The sequence below is a fragment of the Medicago sativa genome, chromosome 3, assembly GCF_051527215.1.
Source record: "Medicago sativa cultivar Bolivia chromosome 3, Bolivia_mono, whole genome shotgun sequence".
Lineage (NCBI taxonomy): Eukaryota > Viridiplantae > Streptophyta > Magnoliopsida > Fabales > Fabaceae > Medicago > Medicago sativa.
In genome coordinates this window covers 50390907-50413875 of record NC_140751.1, presented here as the reverse complement: position 1 = coordinate 50413875, position 22969 = coordinate 50390907, and the positions used below count along the sequence as shown (strand labels likewise).

General features: G+C 31.8%; 1 protein-coding gene, 1 long non-coding RNA gene and 1 pseudogene across 6 annotated transcripts; 2 read left to right on the top strand and 1 right to left on the bottom strand.

Moving 5' to 3' along the window:
• The first annotated feature begins 548 nt into the window (after window positions 1-548).
• LOC146938036 (DEAD-box ATP-dependent RNA helicase 28-like) lies at window positions 549-10276 on the top strand. The gene is made up of 19 exons (XM_085752076.1): window positions 549-965; window positions 2245-2424; window positions 2609-2677; window positions 2802-2908; window positions 3531-3609; window positions 3884-4057; window positions 4173-4321; window positions 5026-5121; window positions 5485-5587; window positions 5796-5858; window positions 6542-6603; window positions 6731-6827; window positions 7275-7393; window positions 7483-7525; window positions 7786-7887; window positions 8334-8432; window positions 8564-8647; window positions 8748-9028; window positions 9904-10276. Exons 1-19 carry the CDS (start codon window positions 606-608, stop codon window positions 9917-9919), a joined length of 2283 nt encoding a protein of 760 aa, XP_085608202.1. The 5' UTR covers window positions 549-605; the 3' UTR covers window positions 9920-10276.
• Window positions 10277-13101: 2825 nt separating this feature from the next.
• Window positions 13102-15101, bottom strand: LOC146938035 (putative UDP-glucose glucosyltransferase pseudogene; annotated as a pseudogene). The gene has a single exon (XR_015031105.1). The product of XR_015031105.1 is annotated as a putative UDP-glucose glucosyltransferase pseudogene (transcript).
• A 4505-nt stretch (window positions 15102-19606) lies between these two features.
• Window positions 19607-20868, top strand: LOC146938034 (uncharacterized). 4 transcript variants are annotated; one of them, XR_015031102.1, is made up of 3 exons: window positions 19607-19953; window positions 20038-20125; window positions 20308-20868. It is a non-coding gene; the product is annotated as an uncharacterized LOC146938034 (long non-coding RNA). The 4 variants fall into 4 exon arrangements; XR_015031104.1 differs by having other exon boundaries at window positions 20278-20868; XR_015031103.1 differs by having other exon boundaries at window positions 20183-20868.
• Window positions 20869-22969: the final 2101 nt, after the last annotated feature.

Sequence of the window (22969 nt, the reverse complement as noted above, 5' to 3'; positions counted from 1 at the left end):
AAAAATACAGTAAAAGTGATTTATTTAGAATATCCGAGTTTGTGCAATATTCATTAATTTGCTCATTTTTTCTTGGAACAATTTTTTTACAAGATACGTTATTCAACCCGTGCGAAGCACGGGTTTGTAACTAGTAATAAGGGAAAATCAATTCATCTCAAGGAACGAATGAGGAATTACGGTTTATAAATAAATAACTACTCTCTAATCTATTTTCACATTTGATAAAATAATTGAAGTTTAGTAAGAGTTTGGTTTAGAAGCAATATGTGTCCTCTAAACCCAGGGAATGGATGTTGATTTTTTAGAAGCTTGGCATGAACAATGATGATGAATTCTTTACCCTCAAGGAGCTGAACCAGTTGCTAGAGGGAACATGTTTTAATATTGGTTTGTCGGGGTAAGAGGATAATCGTAGGGGTATGAGGTAAAATTTCCAAAAAGCTGTTGTTCTTTAGTGGGCCTAAAAAGTAGTATAACAGGACGCATCTGATCCGACCCGGCCCAAAAACGAGTCAAAAAACACCGGTTCCATATTCGTGAGGTTTAAACCATAAACGAAGAACAAGAAAAGAGAGGCAGAACCCTTTCTAAACCCTCCAACAATGTCACCTAGTTTCATCTTCGACCCTCCCAGCGACGAAGAAATCGAACTCTCCGAACACGATTCCGACGAATCCGATTCAGAACAATCACAACCCGAATCTCAATCAGGAGAAGACTCAGACCCAGACTCTGACTCAGAATCAGAACAGCGGCGCAAAGAACCGCGAGTTTCGAAGAAGAAAACACAGTCTCCATGGGACTTCACTCAATACTCTGAATCAGTTGCTGAAGAACACGCTCGCAGAAGTACAACATCAGTAGACGATAAAATCTCAGCTGTCAGACAACGCTCAGCTCCGGTCGTTGCTTTGCCTGACAGCGATGACGGCAGTAGTTCCGACTCTGAAGCTGATAAACAAGTAATCATTTCTGCCATTATAGCCTCTAATAACTTAGTTTATCTTGTATGAAATAAGTTTGATTTTAGTTTATCTTTTGTTACAGAAATAGCTTATAATATAGGCCTTATTTGGATAAACAACTTAATTTGCAGCTTATAGCATAAAATAATGTCGAACTGTTTTCGTATAAGCTATAGGTTGTTTTCATAAACTATCTTGGCGAGCTGATAGAAATAAGCTACAAATTGCTTACTCCCTCCGGTCACATTTATAAGCAACTTTTACTTTTTCAGATTCATTAAATAAGTGATGTATCTAAAACACAATATAGTCTAGATACGTCACTTATTTAATGAATCTGAACAAGCAAAAGTTGCTTATAAATGTGACCGGAGGGAGTATAAAATATGAACATGTCATTAGGTGTTTTCTTAAGATCGCCGAATTGGTTTCACAAGTGCTTATTCCAGTCGATAAATTCAAATAAGCCAATACAAACAGGCCCATAAGCACTTATGTGATAAACACTTGATTAAGATGTTTATCGAAACAGTGTATGACGTCTCCATAAACTCTCTAGAATAGCTTATAGCTGATGAAAACAACTTATATCTTATATGATATCAGTTCGATTTTAGTTTATCTTTTGTTACTGAAATAGCTTATAAGTATGCCATGTTTTGTTACTTAAATAGCTTCTAAGTATGCCCTGTTTGGATAAACAACTTAATTTGCAGCTTATAGTATAAGCACCTATCATAAAATAAAGTCAAATTGTTTTCTTATAATCTATAAGTTGTTTTCATAAACTATCTTGGAGAATTAATAGAAATAAGCTGCAAACAGCTTTTGAGCATGTCATAAGCTGATTTCATAATTTCTCCCGAAGATTTTCACAAGTGCTAATGCTAGTATATAAACTCAAATAATCCAATCCAAATAGGTCCATAAACTTATGACTTATGTAATGGTTAATTAAGCTGTTTTTCAAAACATGACCACTGTGCTTACATGTTTCAGACCTTGCTTTTTAAGTCACGGTAGAAATTAAAGATTTTTAACAAATGATAATATATTGGGTTTGGTTAGGATGATTATAGAAGAAGTACATATTCATCTTATTTTTAGAAGTGGTTTTCTGATTGATGGCAGAAAGTTGAGCTTATTTGTTTTGAATAGAAGAAGTGCATATGCATCTTATTTTTATAAGTTGTTTTCTGATTGATGGATGAATGTTGGGCTAATTTGTTTTGAAAATCGATAATTTTTTTGTGGTTGTGGGATTGGGTTTGTTTAGGAAGAATATAGACCAGAAGAAGAAGATGAAGAAGATGGTAATGCTGGTGAAAACAAGTCCTTCTTTGCTCCTTCTGCTGGAACCTCTTTCAGTGCTGATTCCTTCTTGCAACTCAATTTGTCTCGCCCTTTACTCCGGGCTTGCGAGGTCTTGGGGTATTCTAAACCAACACCAATTCAGGTTATTTTTTTGCTTTATTTTGTGATATGTAACCATATAGGACCTCTTTCGTCTTGAAAAATATAATTTGCTTCGCCTTTTGAATCTTTGCATTATATGAATTGGTTATGTAGTTTTATGCTCTGTAGGACAGTTCGGATTGAAAAATTTACTTGTTTTTTGTGATTTTGAATCTTGTTGTTAGGCGGCTTGTATACCATTAGCATTGACTGGTCGTGATATATGTGGAAGTGCCATTACTGGATCGGGAAAGGTAGACTTTCTGTTACTTCTATTTTGGTGGTTTATTTGTGATACCGTGCTTCTGTTTTTTAGTGGCTGATCTTTATACAACACTTTCTTTTAACACCCTTGGTCATTATCCTGCTATCATGCAGACAGCTGCATTTGCACTACCTACTTTAGAGAGATTGCTGTTCCGGCCAAAACGTGTGCATGCAATAAGGGTCCTTATTCTTACTCCAACCAGAGAGTTGGCAGCCCAGTAAGTATCGCATAATTGTTTGTTACATTCTTGGTTCACATTTATCATGTGATAAAGGCATTTCAGATATTTAAGTGTGCCAGGAGGGCAAGTGGCATATAGATCATAAAATGTAACGGGAATGTTCTTTTCTTTTACATGGCTGAGTATGCAGTATGTCTACTAGTATGTATATGTATGAACATGTAGGATGGATTTCTATGGCTTTGCATTCATGTTCATCAGTGCTTCACACTCGAGCCTGAGCTTCAATGAGAATACCTACTCAGTTCATGGCTGTGCAATGACTGAATTTAGTTTTTGTTTTTAACATACTCTGGCTTTTTCTGTTTCTTTCTGTTATGTTTTCAAATTAACAACAAACGTGTTTGTTGTAAATTTAAGTAATAACTTGTCAATGCTCAAATTCCAATTAGGCTTTACTCAAATAACTTGTCAATGCTCAAATTCCAATTAGGCTTTACTCAAACAAGCCTTTTTTTTTTTTTTTTTTTTTTAATTATGATTAATCAAGAACTTCCATTGGAGGTTAATAGATGTAAATTTTTGAAGTACTTCTTTGTGGTAATTCATGCTTCTTTCTTTCTTTCTAAGCATGTTTATTCCTAATTACTTTTGGCAGAGTTCAAAGTATGATTTTGAGTCTTGCTCAATTTACTGATATAAGGTGTTGCCTGATTGTCGGTGGTCTGTCAACAAAGGTTAGGTTACTTTTTCGATTCCACGCTGCCTTATTTAAGATATTTTGATTTGTTGGATCAGAATAAAGATATGTGCTTCTTGATGATTATAATCTATGTTTCCCCTTATTTTTAATCAAATATTTTCTCTTCATCACATTGTTTGGTGATTTAGTTTGAGTAAGAGAATGAAATGTGTTGTTTTTCAACTCCCCTACTATCTAGGTGGTGAGCATCACTGATTGTCTCCTTTGCTATTTATTTGTGCTTTAAAAATGGTTGTTTTTCACCCTAGGTGCAAGAGGCTGAGTTAAGATCAATGCCAGAAATTGTTGTGGCTACTCCAGGACGTATGATAGACCATTTACGCAATTCCATGTCGGTGGATTTGGACGATCTTTCTGTTTTAATCCTTGATGAAGCAGATCGTCTTTTGGAGCTAGGATTTAGTGCTGAAATTCAGGAACTTGTGAGTGTTTGTAATCTTATGATTCAAAAATCATTGTCGTTTCATATGCTATTTCACAATTTTTCTTGGCATGTATGTTGGAATTAAATGTCAAACACGTTTGATTGTCTAACAGGTTCGCATGTGTCCCAAAAAAAGGCAGACCATGTTGTTTTCCGCAACCATGACCGAGGAGGTTGATGATCTTATTAAACTTTCCCTATCCAAACCCCTGCGCCTTTCTGCTGATCCATTGGCAAAACGTCCAACATCCTTGACCGAGGAGTAATTTCTTCACTTTCCATTTTTACTTTCTGATTTAATCATTCATCTCATGTGATTGCTATTCAGATGTATGTTATATATCATAAATGACAAAATCACAATTATAGCGGTATGAACATAAAGACTCTTTGAGCTTGCAAAATAAATGAAGAGTGTTTTTGATGCTTTTTAGGCAGTTAAGAACCAACACGAGAATCAAGTAAGCGTAGCGGAGATGAGGATGTTTTATTGGATGAGTGGTAAGACTAGACGGATTAGGATTAAGAATGAAACCATTAGAGAGAGAGTTGGGGTAGCACCTATAGTACAAAAAATGGTAAAAAATAGGCTTAGGTGGATGTAGAGAGAAGACCTGTAGATGCTGTAGTACGAAGATAAGATTAGATAGAGGAAAGTCAGATCAAAGGAGGTAAAAGGAAGACCTAGAAAAACTGTTAAGAGTAACTATTAGGAAAGATTTATAGGTTAATGAGTTGGATCCAAATATGGTGTATGATAGAGCATTATGGTGTGATTTGATCCATGTAGGCGACCCCACTTAGTGGGATAAGGCTTGGTTGTTGTTGTTGTAGTGTTGTTCATGCATGCGCAGAACTATTTATATCCAAAAGCCATAATTGGACAAAATTATCATGCTAAGCTTTTTACAGTTTGCCGTATGCATGTTTTTACCATAACACTTGAATTTTTTCTCTCTTTTTCAGGGTGGTTAGACTAAGGAGAATGCGTGAAGTAAATCAGGAAGCAGTTCTTCTTGCAATGTGCTCCAAAACTTTTACTTCTAAAGTGATCATTTTCAGGTTTCATTATTTACTATTTACTATGCTTACATGCAGCTTGTGACAGTTGATTTCTTGAGTTAGTGAAATCTTTTGGATAGCTATAGTTAACTATTTCTAAATATGAATACAAGGTTGATTTACTACGACCTCTGTGTAATGTATATTAGGAATTAGGAAATAGTCATCAAATTGATAGTTGCAGATTTCTAGTTAGTTACATGCAATGCAACCTTCCTATAATTGTAACAAACGGAAAATCTTCTGTCTTTATTTCAGATTTTGAATTTACATTTTTATTTGCCCTGCTTTTGAATTATTAACTTCTTTTTCACTGTTTTGCTGCCTCTAACTACTTTAATAATTTCTCATTTTGATATGCAGTGGAACGAAGCAAGCTGCACATAGATTGAAGATTATATTTGGATTAGCTGGATTGAAAGCTGCTGAGCTTCATGGAAATCTTACTCAGGCCCAACGTCTAGGAGTATGTTTCTTATTCTGATGTGTCTATTTTAGTTCTTTGTTTTGCTCTGTAGTTATATAATTATACTTATTATGTCATTGTCACATTTTTTGGGTTACTAAATTGGTAATGCTAATTTGGATTTGTTTTGTTTTAATTTCTACTGAAAGGGATTTCAGCATTGAATGCTATTGTGGCAATATTTGCTCACTTCTGGTTATTTGTATAGGCTTTGGAACAATTTAGGAAGCAGCAAGTGGATTTTCTGGTTGCAACTGATGTGGCTGCTCGTGTAAGAATCTATTCTACAAGAACTGAAGTTTATTTCTTCTTATCACTTTGAATATAGTATTAATATCTTTTATTCAATATTCCCAACACAAGATAATGATAGTGAAACTAGGTTGGCTTAAGAGAAACATAAATTTGTTAAGGGCCTGTTTGGTTCAAATGAATAGAGGAATTTAAATGGAAGGGAGATAAAGGATTGGATAAGTTATTGTGTTCGTTGGGAGAAGGGAGGGATTTTAATGGAGGAATTACTTTTTACCTTTATATTAATATATGATATGAAATTTCATATAAAGGATATTTGAGTCAATCGTCCAAAATTTTATAAACACGTCCTCTCTCCCCTCCAATATTGGAGGGGTTCTATAATTGAGTCGAGACTCAAGTGGTTTTGCTCCCATCCCCTCCCCTAGAAAAAAAGAACAAACAATATTACTACCTCCATTCCTTGGAGACAATTCACTTTTAATAATTGATGAATCTGGTCTATATTATAGACCAGATACATCAGTTATTCAATGAACCTAAAAAATGAATTGTCTTTTATAATAACGTAAGGCGGTAGTAAGTTTGAAATAATCCCTCCCTTCCAACCAAACACTACCTAAGTTTACTCCTAATCCCATTGGTATTTGCTTTTGCCATTTTGGATATAGATTTAACAGTCACTTAATTTTACTTCAGGGACTTGACATCATAGGTGTTCAAACGGTTATCAATTTTGCATGTCCACGTGATCTTACCAGGTATACTCTATGAACTATATCTTGACTTGTTATCAGTTTTGTACATGTACATCCTGCAATTTTGTCACTTAAATATAACCTCATTATATCTGAGCTAATTACTGACATATTTTTATCAACTCTGAAGCTATGTTCATCGAGTGGGTCGTACAGCAAGAGCTGGAAGAGCGGGATCTGCAGTCACATTTGTTACTGATAATGACCGGTCACTTCTAAAAGCTATTGTGAGTACCATTTATAGAATTGCTGTAACTACTTCAACATTCTTTTCGCAGTGGCTATGCCACTTCATTTATTTTGTTGGGCACCTTTCCCTGCGAGTTATTCAAGTTTGACATTTCACAAGAAAGCTTATACATATATATTTCATCCTTTACAGAGAAATAACTATTCATTATATATTTACTGATTTTACCTTTCCTATGGTCTGGAACTCTGGATTATATGTACCTTTAATGCTGGTCACTTTAATATGCTCAGTAAAAGTCATTATTTTTACTTATTTTCACGGGTTGCTGCATGTTTATTCTGCTAGTAATTTGGTTTTATTATTTGAAAGTTGTATCGATTCTCTGTTAAGTGAGATAATGCAAACTAAAATAAGAAAAAGAAAGTGGACGTGTTAATCAGGCCACTATATAATCTTGTGAATATTGATTTCAATTAATTAGGCAAAGAGGGCTGGTTCAAAGCTGAAAAGCCGCATTGTTGCAGAGCAATCTATACTCAAGTGGTCTCAAGTAATTGAGCAAATGGAGGATCAAATTTCTGAAGTACTTCAAGAAGAGAGGTTTTGATTACATTTAGTTGTTAAGGCTTCGTTGTTGTTTCATTTTCTTTTATAATATTGTACTAAATTCTTATTTTCCATTTCTACAGAGAAGAAATGATCCTAAGGAAAGCTGAAATGGAGGCCACAAAGGTATTTGATCAGTTACTTTTGTTTTACTTGGCTTTAATACTTGGATTGCACAATGTAATTTTTTGCTTGGTTTTTGTCTGTTGACATCTTATATTAAGAAACAACATTTCTGAAGTAACATTATTTAGAATATTGTCTTAACTGTACTTTACTGTTTACTGTATTATGTGAATTTAGTTACTTCCATTTTCTCACTCCCATTTTCTCATCCTTTACATTTTCCGGTCAATAAAGTCACACACTTTTGTATGATATTGCAGGCCGAAAACATGATTGCACATAGGGATGAGATATTCTCCCGCCCCAAAAGAACCTGGTTTGTTACAGAGAAGGAGAAGAAGATTTCTGCAAAAGCAGCAAAGGTACAGTGTTGTTTTATTTTGCTGATATTCCTCTAAATGCAGGCATTGATTCTTCCATTTTCTAGTGGATCATTAGTGAATTCTAAGAACTATCCGATTAGGGATCAATTGTGTGACTGGCCAGTCCATTCAAGGTCTTAGTCTTATATATATATAGGGTTAGTGTTAATTAAAACGATTCAATCCTAACCATAGTGATACGCATATGCTATCCTAAGACTAAGTTAATTTCCAATCGATTCTACCGTAAATCCCTAAAATTTTCTCAACAAGTATTATGCATGTGAAGAAGGCTGGCTATTTCCCTTCTATATTCTGCAATTTTTAGCAGTCAACGTGGCAAGCCAGCCAAACAAGTGATTAACTGACACGTTTTTGGTTCTGAATTTGCAAATAATTTGTAAAATGCAGCCTGATGTTAATAAAAAAATGAAATGTGTTAACAGGCATCATTGGATAAAGAAGATGGTTCTTCTCATAAGATGGTTAGTGCCCAGCAAGCTGAAGACCTCAAAATGAAGGAAAAGAGGAAACGGGAGCGAGAGGTAAGAAGTATTTCCCAATCTTGTTATGCATATGGATCAATTTGTTTTGTTACATATAAAATGTACATAAGGTTGCTTGTATTCTTTGTTACGACTTGCGTGCTTATTTGATGGAAATATCTTCGATGCAGAAAAATTTGCCCAGGAAGAAGCGCAGAAAGTTGGAAGCAGCTAGGGAGATGTTGGAGGATGACGAGCATGATGACAAGCCAAAAGTAAGCACTCCTTACCTGTTAACTTTGTATATATGGTTAAGGTTGTATTCCTTATTCCTCACTCTCCGTTACACTGAAAATGAAATGCATAAAATTGCAGGGCAAGGGGACAGATAAGAATGAAAAGGCTGGACTGACCCTTGTTGATCTTGCGTACCGACGTGCAAAAGCAGTAAAGGCCACCAAGAGGGCATTAGATTCTGGAAAGATTATTAAGAAGCCTCAAAAGAAATCTAATAAATCTAATCCCTCACGAAAGACTTCTTCAAGGACAGAAGAGATGCGGGAGTTATTCCAGACTGACATGAAGGATAAAAAGCCGAAACAGAGAGGTTCTGGAGTAGGAAAGAAGGCCCAAAAATCATTCAAAAGCAAGTCAAGGTATCAAATTAAAAAAACCTCTCTCATTTCCAAAACTAGTATCTGATCCTTTTAAGCATCGATAGAAATATTTGTCTAATTTTCATTTTCTTGGTGTTCAAAATTTCTATGAATGTTTTTACTTTAGGGTTCTTGTATATTTTCCTTTTCCTCTAAATAGAAAGCAGAACATATCAGTTAATAAATTTGAAACATTTCATTTTCTTTTCTATTGTAAAAAAAATATGGCATGTCTCCCTTCTAGGTGCCTATTGTAGCTATATATCTTCATAGTTGTAGTTTCCTGTGTTGTAGGGTTTTAGTTTCGTTCACCATCGAAAGATACTTTCAGTGGTGAAAGCCAAAATACACAGTTCGATTTTGATTGTTTGTCCCCATTTACTACCCTAGAAGATGCTACTTTGTTTTCCTTCAATATATAAATATAAATATACATTTACTACACACTCCTTTGCTCAAATGAAATAGAGCTCTACTAGTTAGATGTTAGATGTATAAAGGCCCAATTATTTTTTGAGCAAAGACAAAACTAATTCATTTCATTAATGAGTAACGTGTACAAATAAGATGGTACATCATAAAAAATATGGGGGCTAGGGTGGGATAGGGAAGCTCGGGGCTAGGGTGGGACAAGGAAGGACAAGGAAGCTTGGGGCTAGGGTGGGATAATGAAGCTCTAGCTATGTTATGCGTTACCTTATTTGCTTGCCTCCTGACATGGCTCACAATAAAATTATTGCGAGATGACAATAGATCCTTATATCTAGAAATGATATTTCCCTACTCATTTTTTGTGGAGTAGAACTCAATTATGTAGGTATTTACTCTATACATTTGTTTATGCAATGCTAATTAAATTCAAATTCCCTTTTCAGGTACAAGAGGAAGTAGTGTGTGGGGCTAATAATCCTTGTTATAAATATATGCATGGAAGGTCAGGAAACTTGCAATGTGTGACCTTATTATTGACCTCACAATCAGTTATAGTCAAATGCTTATGCCATATTATAACCACTCCGTTATTGGTCACACTTGTGAGTTGCACCTGATGGCTCTTCTGTTTTTGATGTGTAATCAATGAAAGGGTGGTGCACTCCCAATTTTTTTAGGTATATTGTATAACCTCAGCTCGACTCTTGTCCCAATTAGATTTATAGCTAATCAGTTTTGTAATCCTAGCATGTGATTGAATTCCAAATGTTATCAAACGAAATTATTTATGAAAGAAACTCATAATTTTGCTGCTTCTGCCTTTGATCTGACGTAGGCCTGTGAATGATATTTAAATGGCTAATTTATAAAAGGGTTAATTATGTTTCTAGTCCCTATAAAATAGCGACCTTGTAAGTTTAGTCCCTACTTAATTTTAATAGCATTTTTAGTCCCTAATTTTGTTTTTCTGCACTGAGTATTAGTCCTTACTCAATTCAAATTTGTTTAATTTATGCTTAAACTCTTAAATTTTTGAACAATTTTTTGCAGACATGTTTAGAACATTACTAAAAGTTCGTCCGCAAAAAATTATCGCAAAATTTGATTTCTACATCCAGATTTTATTACTTTTTATCTTAAACTTTTGTCGTTTTAAAAAATTCATATTTAATTCATTTCATGTCAGAAAATTCTAAATTTTAGTACACGAACCTTTCATAGTGTTCTAATCTTGTCTCAAAAAAATCGTTCAAAAATTTAAGAGTTTAAGGATAATTAATCAAACTTTGTTTTAGCAGGGACTAAAATTATAAGTAATTTTTTTTTATAGGGACTAAAAATGCTATTAAAATTAAGTAGGGACTAAACTTACAAGGTCGCTATTTTATAGGGACTAGAAACATAATTAACCCTTTATAAAAAATAATAATAATGAAATTGCTAATTTTTAATTCAGTTCACAATATGGGTTAACCTTCCTAGATTCTATTCAGATAAACAACTACTCCCTCCGTTTCAAAATAAGTGTCGCTTTAGCCAAAAAAATTTGTTTCAAAATGAGTGTCGCTTTCAGTTTCCAATGCAATAATAACTTTTTCTTTTCAATTGTACCCTCCAATTAATATTCTGTACACTACTTCCAAAGTATTACTTTTAAAACTAACCAATAGTTAATAAGGATAATTTGGTAAAATAACCATTCTCTTTCTCTTAATCATTGCATTTCTTAATATGTGTGTAAACACCTAAAACGACACTCATTTTGAAACGGAGGGAGTACAATTGATCCAATAAAAGTTCTACCTTTAATTTTCAGAACTTTACTGACCAAAAAGTTTTTGATAATTCATTACTTACAGCATGTTTGGCTCTCACCCTGAAAAGACCAATTTACCTCCAACGACACTTAAGTGCCGTAATGTTCCGGTGGCGGCAGTTAATTGCTAAAAAATAAAAGGCATATTTTTGGTTTGTAACGTTAACACATGTTGTGTGATGAGAATTAATTCGATTGGTCATCACTGTTCAAGGCATCATATCATATTAATATTGAAATGAATCAACATGTGCCATAAATAACAGTGAATTTGTCTGACCTCCTAAACTTTAATTTAGACGTAATGGTCAACTGCCTGCATAATCCCGAGTAAAGATCCTCTCCATATTCCCAACGTACAAATGATGATCTACTTCAGGAAGAAAAAAAATGCAAGCACCGATCAAAATGAAATTAACGCCTATTAAATTAAACAACATAGTAACTAAAACTAAATGCTAACTTGTGCCCTCAAGAGCACATGATAAGGAACTCATTACAGAAATATATATATATTCTTAAACGTTAAAATATTATGTTTTCTAATGTAAAGTTGATCATAACTAAATTCACCTCTTCATTAATTAGTAGTAGTAATTCATTCTCATCATACAAAAAGTCATATATCATCCGAGTGCACAGGAAAACCAGCACAACATGCTTTAGCCTTACAAACCAAAAAAATGTCTTGAATTTTCAATGACAGTTAACAGTCGTTCGCCGGCTTAAGATCAATTTTCCATATTTTTTTTTTTTTGGCTTCTCATTTCCTTGGAAGATGAGCCAAAACACATTTTTAATCTTACCCAGGAAAAAGTAGTTTTTGTTGTATAGAAGGAGCTTGTAGGTGTTGAAATGAAACCACCAACTTTTAAATAACTTTTTCGCACCTTTGTGCAATCAGCCACGCTTCAAATGCTAGTCAAAATCTTGACAATTATTTTTATTTTGCTTTCAGATCTTATTGTGCGGTACTTCATTTGTTTTTTAATGCTTATATATATTCATCCACTGTTTCATTATAATATTATTTTTTATTACAATTTAAATCGGACCATGATAATTTTTTTTTTTTTTTTTTGTTCAAGTAGACTATCAGTCAGATAAATTCACCATAAAGGTGAATAAGTGGGGTGTCCGAGGTTCGAATCCCAACCCCTACATATAATATGCATTATCCCTTATCAAGTGAACTAAACTCAAGTACTCGCCAATAAATATTTAATTATATGGTAAGGGTGATCTTTTATTACAAGATGTAGTGAGAGTGAGGTTTCTATAACGCTGATATCATATGCCCATATACCTATATGAATTCTATGCATGTCTCTATATAAGGTGACCTTGAGTCATCATTGTATCAATGTTACTCCCAGGGCGGAGCTAGGATTTTATCTAGAGGGGAACCATGATCAACACATGAATTCTTTAAAACTTTTGTTGTAACAAACTACACAATTTAATATCATATGTAACCTAAGGAGTAAGGATGAACGCATAACTTTAGAGCTACTCCGATTATTCGAAATCTTTGACATATTTGTAGGTAGAACGGGAATTTGGATTGGAATTGAAACCTCTACAACTTTATTCACTTTCTTTAGCTTTCTACTTTTGCATTTTATTTGTTTTCTAAAAAAAGTTTTGATCAAATTGATTTTTTCTTTATTTCGGCCAATCTCCGCAAGATATGTGTAAAATAAACAAAACGTAGTATTAAGAAGTAATTAATGTAATAAATAGACCCTTAAAAAATGTAATAGTGAATATAAAAGTAGCCTTATAAAAATGATGAAAAATCTATAAAAAAATAACTCGTGTATAGTTGGGAAGAATAGAATATGGCTTTATGGCTTTTGTTATTGAACATGTATATCCCAACAAAGCATCAAATAGTAGTACTAACTACAAAGACTTAATCGTTATATTCCCATGATAATGGTACATTTATTATTGTGCTCTCTCTTTAATTGAAAAGTGCTACGAGATTGCTACCATTATATTAATTTGTCCATTGCCTTCTTCCAACAAACAAGGATATAGAATATTATGCTCTTCTCCCAACTCGTTTTTTCTCATTCTCAACCAAACTTCCGAAAATGCCTATGCGTGAGTTAATTCACATTCGTGTTAATTCTGCGTGACTTAACTCATGCTAGTGTTAATATCTGCGTGAGTTAACTAACGTTGTGTGAGTTAACTTACGCAAGGGCATTATGGGAATTTCAGTTGTGAACGAGTAAAATCAGTTGGGTATGAAGAGCAGAATTCATAGAATAATCACATTCAAACTTTACATTACATCTTGTGAATATTAATAGTGCCACGGTTCTTAATGTCTTCCATAAATTCATCAAGATTCCGATCAGAGGATCCACCAGCCGCCACCGCTTCCTCCGCCTTCTTCTTCCACTTGATTGCATTTTGCTTCAACTCCTCTCCTTTTTCTCCTATTGTTGCTTCCAATAAGCACTTCTTCACCTCATCTCTTGTCACCAATTTATTATCAGCATGACTATAACCCAATCTAATACCAACTCCAAAAACATCAACCAAAAACTTCGCATTTGTGACTTGATCACCCCATGCTGGAAATGTCAACATTGGAATTCCTAAACTAAGCGCTTCCATCGACGAATTCCAACCGCAATGTGTTATGAAACATGCGACCGAAGGATGAGCAAGTACTTCTTCTTGTGGACTCCAATTCACCACTTTTCCTCTCGCTTTTGTTTCCTCTAAGAATTCATTTGGTAGAACATGTTTCTTTCTACCCGATTCCTTAGAAGGTGGTTTTAGTACCCACAAAAATGAAACATTAGAATCCAATAACCCATATGCAATTTCATTCACTTGTTCTTGTGGAAGGTACACAATAGTACCAAAAGAAATATAAATAACAGAATCTTTTGCCTTTGAGTTTAGCCATTCTATAATATTACAATCATCACTCTTAACAAAATCACCGCGAATATTACTCGCACCTTTAATCTTTGGATTTTTGAACAATGGACCAACTGGCCTTGTAAGGATTGATTTTTTCGAAATATAGTCGATGAAATCATGCTCTAGTTCATCATAACTATCCACCAATACACAAAACACTTTAGACAAATTCTTAAACTGTTCTAAAATGAGTGTCCCTAGAAACGAATATTTACTAAAAGGATGTAGAAAATCGGGTATTTCGTTATGTTTAAGAGCTACAAATGGTAATTGAACATCGATATAAGGTTCTTTTTTCGAAGGGAAACGTACCGTTTTGTGGAAATAGTTATAGTAAGCAGTGAAAACAGCAGTGGATTGAATCCATAACAAAGCAGAAGGAATACCATGTTGAGAAGCTACATCACAAACCCATGGAAGAAAAGGGTTGTTTATGATACAAGAAATAGGTTTGTTTGACTCAGCATGATTCTTAATCATTTGAGAAAGAAACTGTGTCCCAACAAGCTCAAGCTGTGTTGAGTAGTCACTAAGACTTACTCTAATGGGATCATTATCTTCTAAACCATCATCAAAGAAGTGGAAAGTGAGAGAACCATCACCTATTGGAGTGAGTGAATTGTGAGTGATGTTGTTAACAGTTTGCATGTTTTTGCCAGCTTTCTCTGTAGTGATGAAGATGACTGAAGAACCCTTTGCAGCAAGACACTTTGCTAGTCTAAGAAGAGGGTTTATGTGTCCTTGTGCTGGATATGAGATAAGGAGAATGTGAATGGGTGCTTCTGATGATCCCATTTTCTTTTTCTTCGGTAGATGATTTTCTTCTTTTTAGACTTAGAGATGAGACTTTTATGGTAGTAGTAGGGGAATATACTTTCCAATTTATGACCAATGATATAAATATTCATCATTGTTGATTATTTGATATTTGATACTTTTCTACTAGAAAAAATATCCTGACATCGGATCTGACGAGAGCTTTGTGGAAAAAAAAGAAAAAAATGAAGACTAGTAAACTCTATATAACATTTTTTTTTTGTGTGGAGAAAAGTTTTGATGAGTTGGGTAGGTTCTTGAGGGCATAATTCAAAGCTTAATAAGCGTTTTATAAAGATACTATATATTATTCATAAAAAAAGTTCTCACATCAACAACGAGAATTAAACTTACGATCTTTCGATTGAATCAACTCTTTATCAACTAATCAACAATAAATCGTTGATTCAAGAGAGTGATTAATTTATTAATCGACGATTCGAACATGACCTAAACACTTAATTCTATAGTCACTTTTATGGTTTCAACCGTTCATATATTTTTTCATGCTGAAACCTAGTGTTTATTTTATGTAGGTAAGGTACCAAAACTTAACTTATAAATCCCTCGGCGTTCATTTTTTTAGGAGATACATTATACCAAATCCAAAATTGTTAGTATATAGTGTAGATGGAGGGTACCAATAATTTTTGTTGAATTGAGTATTTATGTTTTTCTTAGCTGAGTCAACAATCAATAAGTGTTTATAAAGATATTACATATTGCCCATAAAAAAAGTTCTGATATCAACAACAATAATAATGAAATTTACGATCTTGAGGTGAATAAAATCTTTATCTAATGAGTTAACAATTAATCGTTGTTGCTAGTTTTTTTTTAAAGGAAATGGTTTTTTTTTTTTTTTTTTTGAGGAATAAAGGAAATCGTTGTTGCTACTTAGATACCAATCAAATCCAACTAATAAACTCTATACAGACATTAGAAAAGACAAAGTTTTATTCCACGGTCAACATTTTACACCGTTCAAAATCAAAAGGTCTGAAATAATTCAGTCATTTTAATTTGTGAAATAGTTTTGTCTTTTATCCATAGTCTCATTCGGGAAAGAAAGATAGAGAAAAGATAGTGAGAATAAGAGAAAAATAGTAGAAAATAAGATGATTAGTGCTTTGGTATGAAATAAAATTTATCTAACGACTGAGAAACCTTTTTTTTTTTTTTTTATAGGAAAATTATTTGTGTACGCCCATAATCCATTTAAAGCATTTATGAGATAAAGATAAAGAGAGTGTTGAGAAAGATATGATAAATGGATGATGTGATAAAAAGAGAGATAAAGAAAAAATAAGTTCTTGAATGGGCAAAAGTTATTATGCATAAGGAGATCCTTATGCACCGTGCATAATTGCTTTCTACACCCAACATAATTGCTTTCTACACCCCAAGTGAAAAGAATTATTTGGATCCACTATAAAATCTATTTATTTGTGGGCCTAATAAAGCCCCATATTATAAGTTTTTTCTTAACAATTTATTTATGCAAAATAGCTTATTCGAAATAGTTTATTTATACAAAACAACTTATTAGAATGATTTTTTAAAAACCGCTTATTCAAAACAACTTATTTATGCAAAACAGCTTATTCCGATTAATTTTAAAAACCAACTTATTCAAAATAGCTTATTTATGCAAAACAGCTTATTCGAAACAACTTATTAGGATCACTTTTTTTAAAACCGCTTATTCAAAACAACTTATTTATGCAAAACAACTTATTTGTTCAAAACAGCTTATTCAAAACAGCTTATTTATACAAAACAGCTTATTCCGATTTCATTTTAAAAAACAACTTATTCAAAACAACTTATTTATGCAAAACAACATATTTATGCAAAACAACTTATTCAACACAGCTTATTTATGCAAAACAGCTTATTCGAAACAACTTATTTATACAAAATAGCTTATTTGTGCAAAACAACTTATTCAAAACAACTTATATATACAAAATAGCTTATTTGTGCAAAACAGCTTATTCAAAACAGCTTATTTATACAAAACAACTTATTCCGATTTCATTTTAAAAAACAACTTATTCAAAACAACTTATTTATGCAAAACAACATATTTATGCAAAACAACTTATTCAAAACAGCTTATTTATGCAAAACAGCTTATTTGAAACAACTTATTTATACAAAAGAGCTTATTTGTGCAAAACAGCTTATTCAAAACAACTTATTTATACAAAACAGCTTATTTGTGCAAAACAGCTTATTCAAAACAACTTATTTATACAAAACAGCTTATTCCGATTAATTTTAAAAACCAACTTATTCAAAATAGCTTATTTGTGCAAAACAACTTATTCAAAACAGCTTATTTATACAAAACAACTTATTCCGATTTCATTTTAAAAAACAACTTATTCAAAACAACTTATTTATGCAAAACAACATATTTATGCAAAACAACTTATTCAAAACAGCTTATTTATGCAAAACAGCTTATTCGAAACAACTTATTTATACAAAATAGCTTATTTGTGCAAAACAACTTATTCAAAACAACTTATTTATACAAAATAGCTTATTTGTGCAAAACAGCTTAATCAAAACAGCTTATTTATACAAAACAACTTATTCCGATTTCATTTTAAAAAACAACTTATTCAAAACAACATATTTATGCAAAACAACTTATTCGAAACAACTTATTTATACAAAATAGCTTATTTGTGCAAAACAGCTTATTCAAAACAGCTTATTTATACAAAACAACTTATTCCGATTTCATTTTAAAAAACAACTTATTCAAAACAACTTATTTATGCAAAACAGCTTATTCGAAACAACTTATTTATACAAAATAGCTTATTTGTGCAAAACAACTTATTCAAAACAACTTATTTATACAAAATAGCTTATTTGTGCAAAACAGCTTATTCAAAACAGCTTATTTATACAAAACAACTTATTCCGATTTCATTTTAAAAAACAACTTATTCAAAACGACTTATTTATGCAAAACAACATATTTATGCAAAACAACTTATTAAAAACAGCTTATTTATACAAAACAGCTTATTTGAAACAACTTATTTATACAAAAGAGCTTATTTGTGCTAAACAGCTTATTCAAAACAACTTATTTATACAAAACAGCTTATTTGTGCAAAACAGCTTATTCAAAACAACTTATTTATACAAAACAGCTTATTCCGACTAATTTTAAAAACCAACTTATTCAAAATAGCTTATTTATGCAAAACAGCTTATTCGAAACAACTTATTAGGATCACTTTTTTTAAAACCGCTTATTCAAAACAACTTATTTATGCAAAACAACTTTTGTTCAAAATAGCTTATTCAAAACAGCTTATTTATACAAAACAGCTTATTCCGATTTCATTTTAAAAAACAACTTATTCAAAACAACTTATTTATGCAAAACAACATATTTATGCAAAACAACTTATTCAAAACAGCTTATTTATGCAAAACAGCTTATTCGAAACAACTTATTTATACAAAATAGCTTATTTGTGGAAAACAACTTATTCAAAACAACTTATTTATACAAAACAGCTTATTTGTGCAAAACAGCTTATTCAAAACAACTTATTTATACAAAACAGCTTATTCCGACTAATTTTAAAAACCAACTTATTCAAAATAGCTTATTTATGCAAAACAGCTTATTCGAAACAACTTATTAGGATCACTTTTTTTAAAACCGCTTATTCAAAACAACTTATTTATGCAAAACAACTTTTGTTCAAAATAGCTTATTCAAAACAGCTTATTTATACAAAACAGCTTATTCCGATTTCATTTTAAAAAACAACTTATTCAAAACAACTTATTTATGCAAAACAACATATTTATGCAAAACAACTTATTCAAAACAGCTTATTTATGCAAAACAGCTTATTCGAAACAACTTATTTATACAAAATAGCTTATTTGTGGAAAACAACTTATTCAAAACAACTTATTTATACAAAACAGCTTATTTGTGCAAAACAGCTTATTCAAAACAACTTATTTATACAAAACAACTTATTCCGATTTCATTTTAAAAAACAACTTATTCAAAACAACATATTTATGCAAAACAACTTATTCAAAACAGCTTATTTATGCAAAACAGCTTATTCGAAACAACTTATTTATACAAAAGAGCTTATTTGTGCAAAACAGCTTATTCAAAACAACTTATTTATACAAAACAGCTTATTAAAAACAGCTTATTTATACAAAACAGCTTATTCCAATTTCATTTTAAAAACAACTTATTCAAAACAACTTATTTATGCAAAACAACATATTTATGCAAAACAACTTATTCAAAACAGTTTATTTATGCAAAACAGCTTATTCGAAACAACTTATTTATACAAAACAGCGTATTTGTGCAAAACAGCTTATTCAAAACAGCTTATTTATACAAAACTGCTTATTCGAAACAACTTATTTATACAAAATAGCTTATTCAAAACAACTTATTTATACAAAACAGCTTATTTGTGCAAAACAGCTATTTTGCACAAAATAAGCTATTTTGCACAAACAACTTATTCGATTCCTAGGTCGCCTATCTCAAACGGAATTGCAGATCATCCCTATTCTTCTGAGGTATGTGTGTATTGTAATTCGTGACAAGTTTGCGTGATTGTGAATTTGTAGAGATTTCAATTTTGAATTGCGGAACGCTATGCGTGAAATCGTGTAGATTTATAATTATGAAGATGTGGTTACTGATTGCAAATCTCACAAGGTTGTTGTTAAAGGAGAAAAAGCGGATCCATTGAAGGTTCTTGAAAGAGTTCAGAGGAAGAGTCATAGACAAGTTGAGCTTCTTTCTCCGATCCCAAAACCACCTTCAGAACAAGAGAAAAAAATTGAAGAGAAAGAGAAACCTAAGCCAGAGGAAGAAAAGAAAGCTGAAGAGGTTAATTAATTTTTTTTTCTTTTTAAATTTATCTGAATCTGTGATGGATCATTTTTATCATTTTTATTTTATTATATGGTGCAGCCTAAGGTTATGATAGTGATTCTGAAAGTTCACGTGTATTGTGAAGCTTGTTCACAAGAAATCAAGAGACGCATTGAGAAAATCAAAGGTATGTTATTGTGTTCTTCACTTTTATTTCATTCACTTGTTTTGGTTCAATTCTCAGGTCCCATCCTTTCAGGAATTTGTCAACTGTTACTACCGATGATTTTGTGTTTGAATTCGAATCTTGCTATGATTTTCAAATTTGGTTACATATAGATGATGGGTTTGATTGGTTTGGTGATGAAGTTTGCTGGAGATTTTCAAGTTCCTTTGCATTCTTGATTTTTGGAAGAAAAAGGACGACGTTAATTGTGAAAGGACGACGTTGAAGAGGAGGAGAATTGGGAGTAATGAGTTGGAGGGATTAGGGATTGATTTGAATTTGGGAAAATTGATGATGGACTTGGTTTGAGAAATTGTCGAAATCAAATTGGGAATTTTTCTGAGAATTGTGATTCTGTTGCTAAGAATTCAAAGTTGGTGCCTGAATCTGATGGTTTTGAAAATGTTCTGTTATGGTTAGAAAATTCCATATGTTTTTTATTTTAGATTGTGATATGCACCATGTTGGATCAAAGAAAACCATTAAGTACATCTAATGGTTTTGGAGTACAACTCACATAAACCATTTCCACAGCAAAATGGCTTTGGAGTACAACTCACAGAAACCATACCCATAGCAAAACCATTAAACAATTAGTTTGGTTTCGTGTAGAACACTATCAAAACCATTAAACCACACTTATGGTTTCAGTAATAGTTTTTATTTAAAATCATTTGTCAATAATAATTTTCACTATTCTTTTATTTTATTTAGCATTTGACAATTATTTTTCTTTCACATACAAGTCTATTAAAACCATTAAAGCGTGATTATATTTAGACAAAGTCAGAAATTCGTTTTACAACGTAAGAAATAAAAGAGAGATGACGAGGCTTTACAAAAAAGTGGTTACTTATTGATTAATTCACATTAGGTTATAAGTGTGTACTATTAAGTGGTTACTTAATAATGATTTAAATGTTTATCACAATTTTTTTATTACAAAACCATTTTCACTGGAATTGGGAAATGATTCGATGTGAAATCTGTTGGTATAAGCTGGAATTCGGATTTGATGAATTATTGAGAATGTTGTGATGAATTGTGTTGTTTATGATCAATCCGGTTCGGATCTGGTGTTAGCATTACTCACGGAAACCATTTTCACTGCAAAATGGTTTTGGAGTCTAACTCACGGAAACCATTTTCACTGCAAAATGGTTTTGGAGTACAACTCACGGAAACCATTTTCACTGCAAAATGGTTTTGGAGTACAACTCACGGAAACCATTTCCACAGCAAAATGGTTTTGAAACCAACTCACAGAAACCATAGCCATAGCAAAACCATTAGACAATTATTTTGGTTTCTCATAGAAGACTATCAAAACCATTAAACCATAATTATGGTTTCAGTAATAATTTCAGTGTATAACATCTTAATCATTATTCAAAACCATCAAACAATAATAATTTCATTAAAAATCATTACACATTTATCTTGGTTTCACATACATGATTATCAAAACCATTAAACCATAATTATGGTTTCAGTAATAATTTCAGTGTATAACATGTTAAACAACGTTCCAGTAAAGAAACTCATAATCCATACTCATTTCTCTCTCTAACTCATAAAAAGCTTATTCAAAACAGCTTATTTTGTGCAAAATAGCTGTTTTGCACAAACAAGCTGTTTTGTATAAATAAGTTGTTTTGAATAAGCTGTTTTGCACAAATAAGCTATTTTATATAAATAAGTTGTTTCGAATAAGCTGTTTTGTATAAATAAGCTGTTTTGCACAAATAAACTGTTTTGTATAAATAAGTTGTTTTGAATAAGCTGTTTTGCACAAATAAGCTATTTTGTATAAATAAGTTGTTTCGAATAAGCTGTTTTGCATAAATAAGCTGTTTTGAATAAGTTGTTTTGCATAAATATGTTGTTTTGCATATATAAGTTGTTTTGAATAAGTTGTTTTTTAAAATGAAATCGGAATAAGATGTTTTGTATAAATAAGCTGTTTTGCACAAATAAGTTGTTTTGTATAAATAAGTTGTTTTGAATAAGCCGTTTTGCACAAATAAGCTATTTTGTATAAATAAGTTGTTTCGAATAAGCTGTTTTGCATAAATAAGCTGTTTTGAATAAGTTGTTTTGCGTAAATATGTTGTTTTGCATATATAAGTTGTTTTGAATAAGTTGTTTTTTAAAATGAAATCGGAATAAGCTGATTTGTATAAATAAGTTGTTTTGCACAAATAAGCTGTTTTGTTTAAATAAGTTGTTATGATTAAGCTGTTTTGCACAAATAAGCTATTTTGTATAAATAAGTTGTTTCGAATAAGCTGTTTTGCATAAATAAGCTGTTTTGAATAAGTTGTTTTTGCATAAATATGTTGTTTTGCATATATAAGTTGTTTTGAATAAGTTATTTTTTAAAATGAAATCGGAATAAGTTGTTTTGTATAAATAAGCTGTTTTGAATAAGCTGTTTTGCACAAATAAGTTGTTTTGTATAAATAAGTTGTTTTGAATAAGCTGTTTTGCACAAATAATCTATTTTGTATAAATAAGTTGTTTCGAATAAGCTGTTTTGCATAAATAAGCTGTTTTGAATAAGTTGTTTTGCATAAATATGTTGTTTTGCATATATAAGTAGTTTTGAATAAGTTGTTTTTTAAAATGAAATCGGAATAAGCTGTTTTGTATAAATAAGCTGTTTTGTATAAATAAGTTGTTTTGAATAAGCTGTTTTGCACAAATAAGCTATTTTGTATAAATAAGTTGTTTCGAATAAGCTGTTTTGCATAAATAAGCTGTTTTGAATAAGTTGTTTTGCATAAATATGTTGTTTTGCATAAA

Excerpts from the sequence above, each read along its gene's own strand:
- LOC146938036 (XM_085752076.1), top strand. The coding sequence starts at position 606 with ATGTCACCTAGTTTCATCTTCGACCCTCCCAGCGACGAAGAAATCGAA. Across the intron at positions 2,678-2,801 it reads CCATTACTGGATCGGGAAAG|ACAGCTGCATTTGCACTACC; the intron begins GTAGACTTTCTG and ends GCTATCATGCAG. Across the intron at positions 2,909-3,530 it reads ACCAGAGAGTTGGCAGCCCA|AGTTCAAAGTATGATTTTGA; the intron begins GTAAGTATCGCA and ends TACTTTTGGCAG.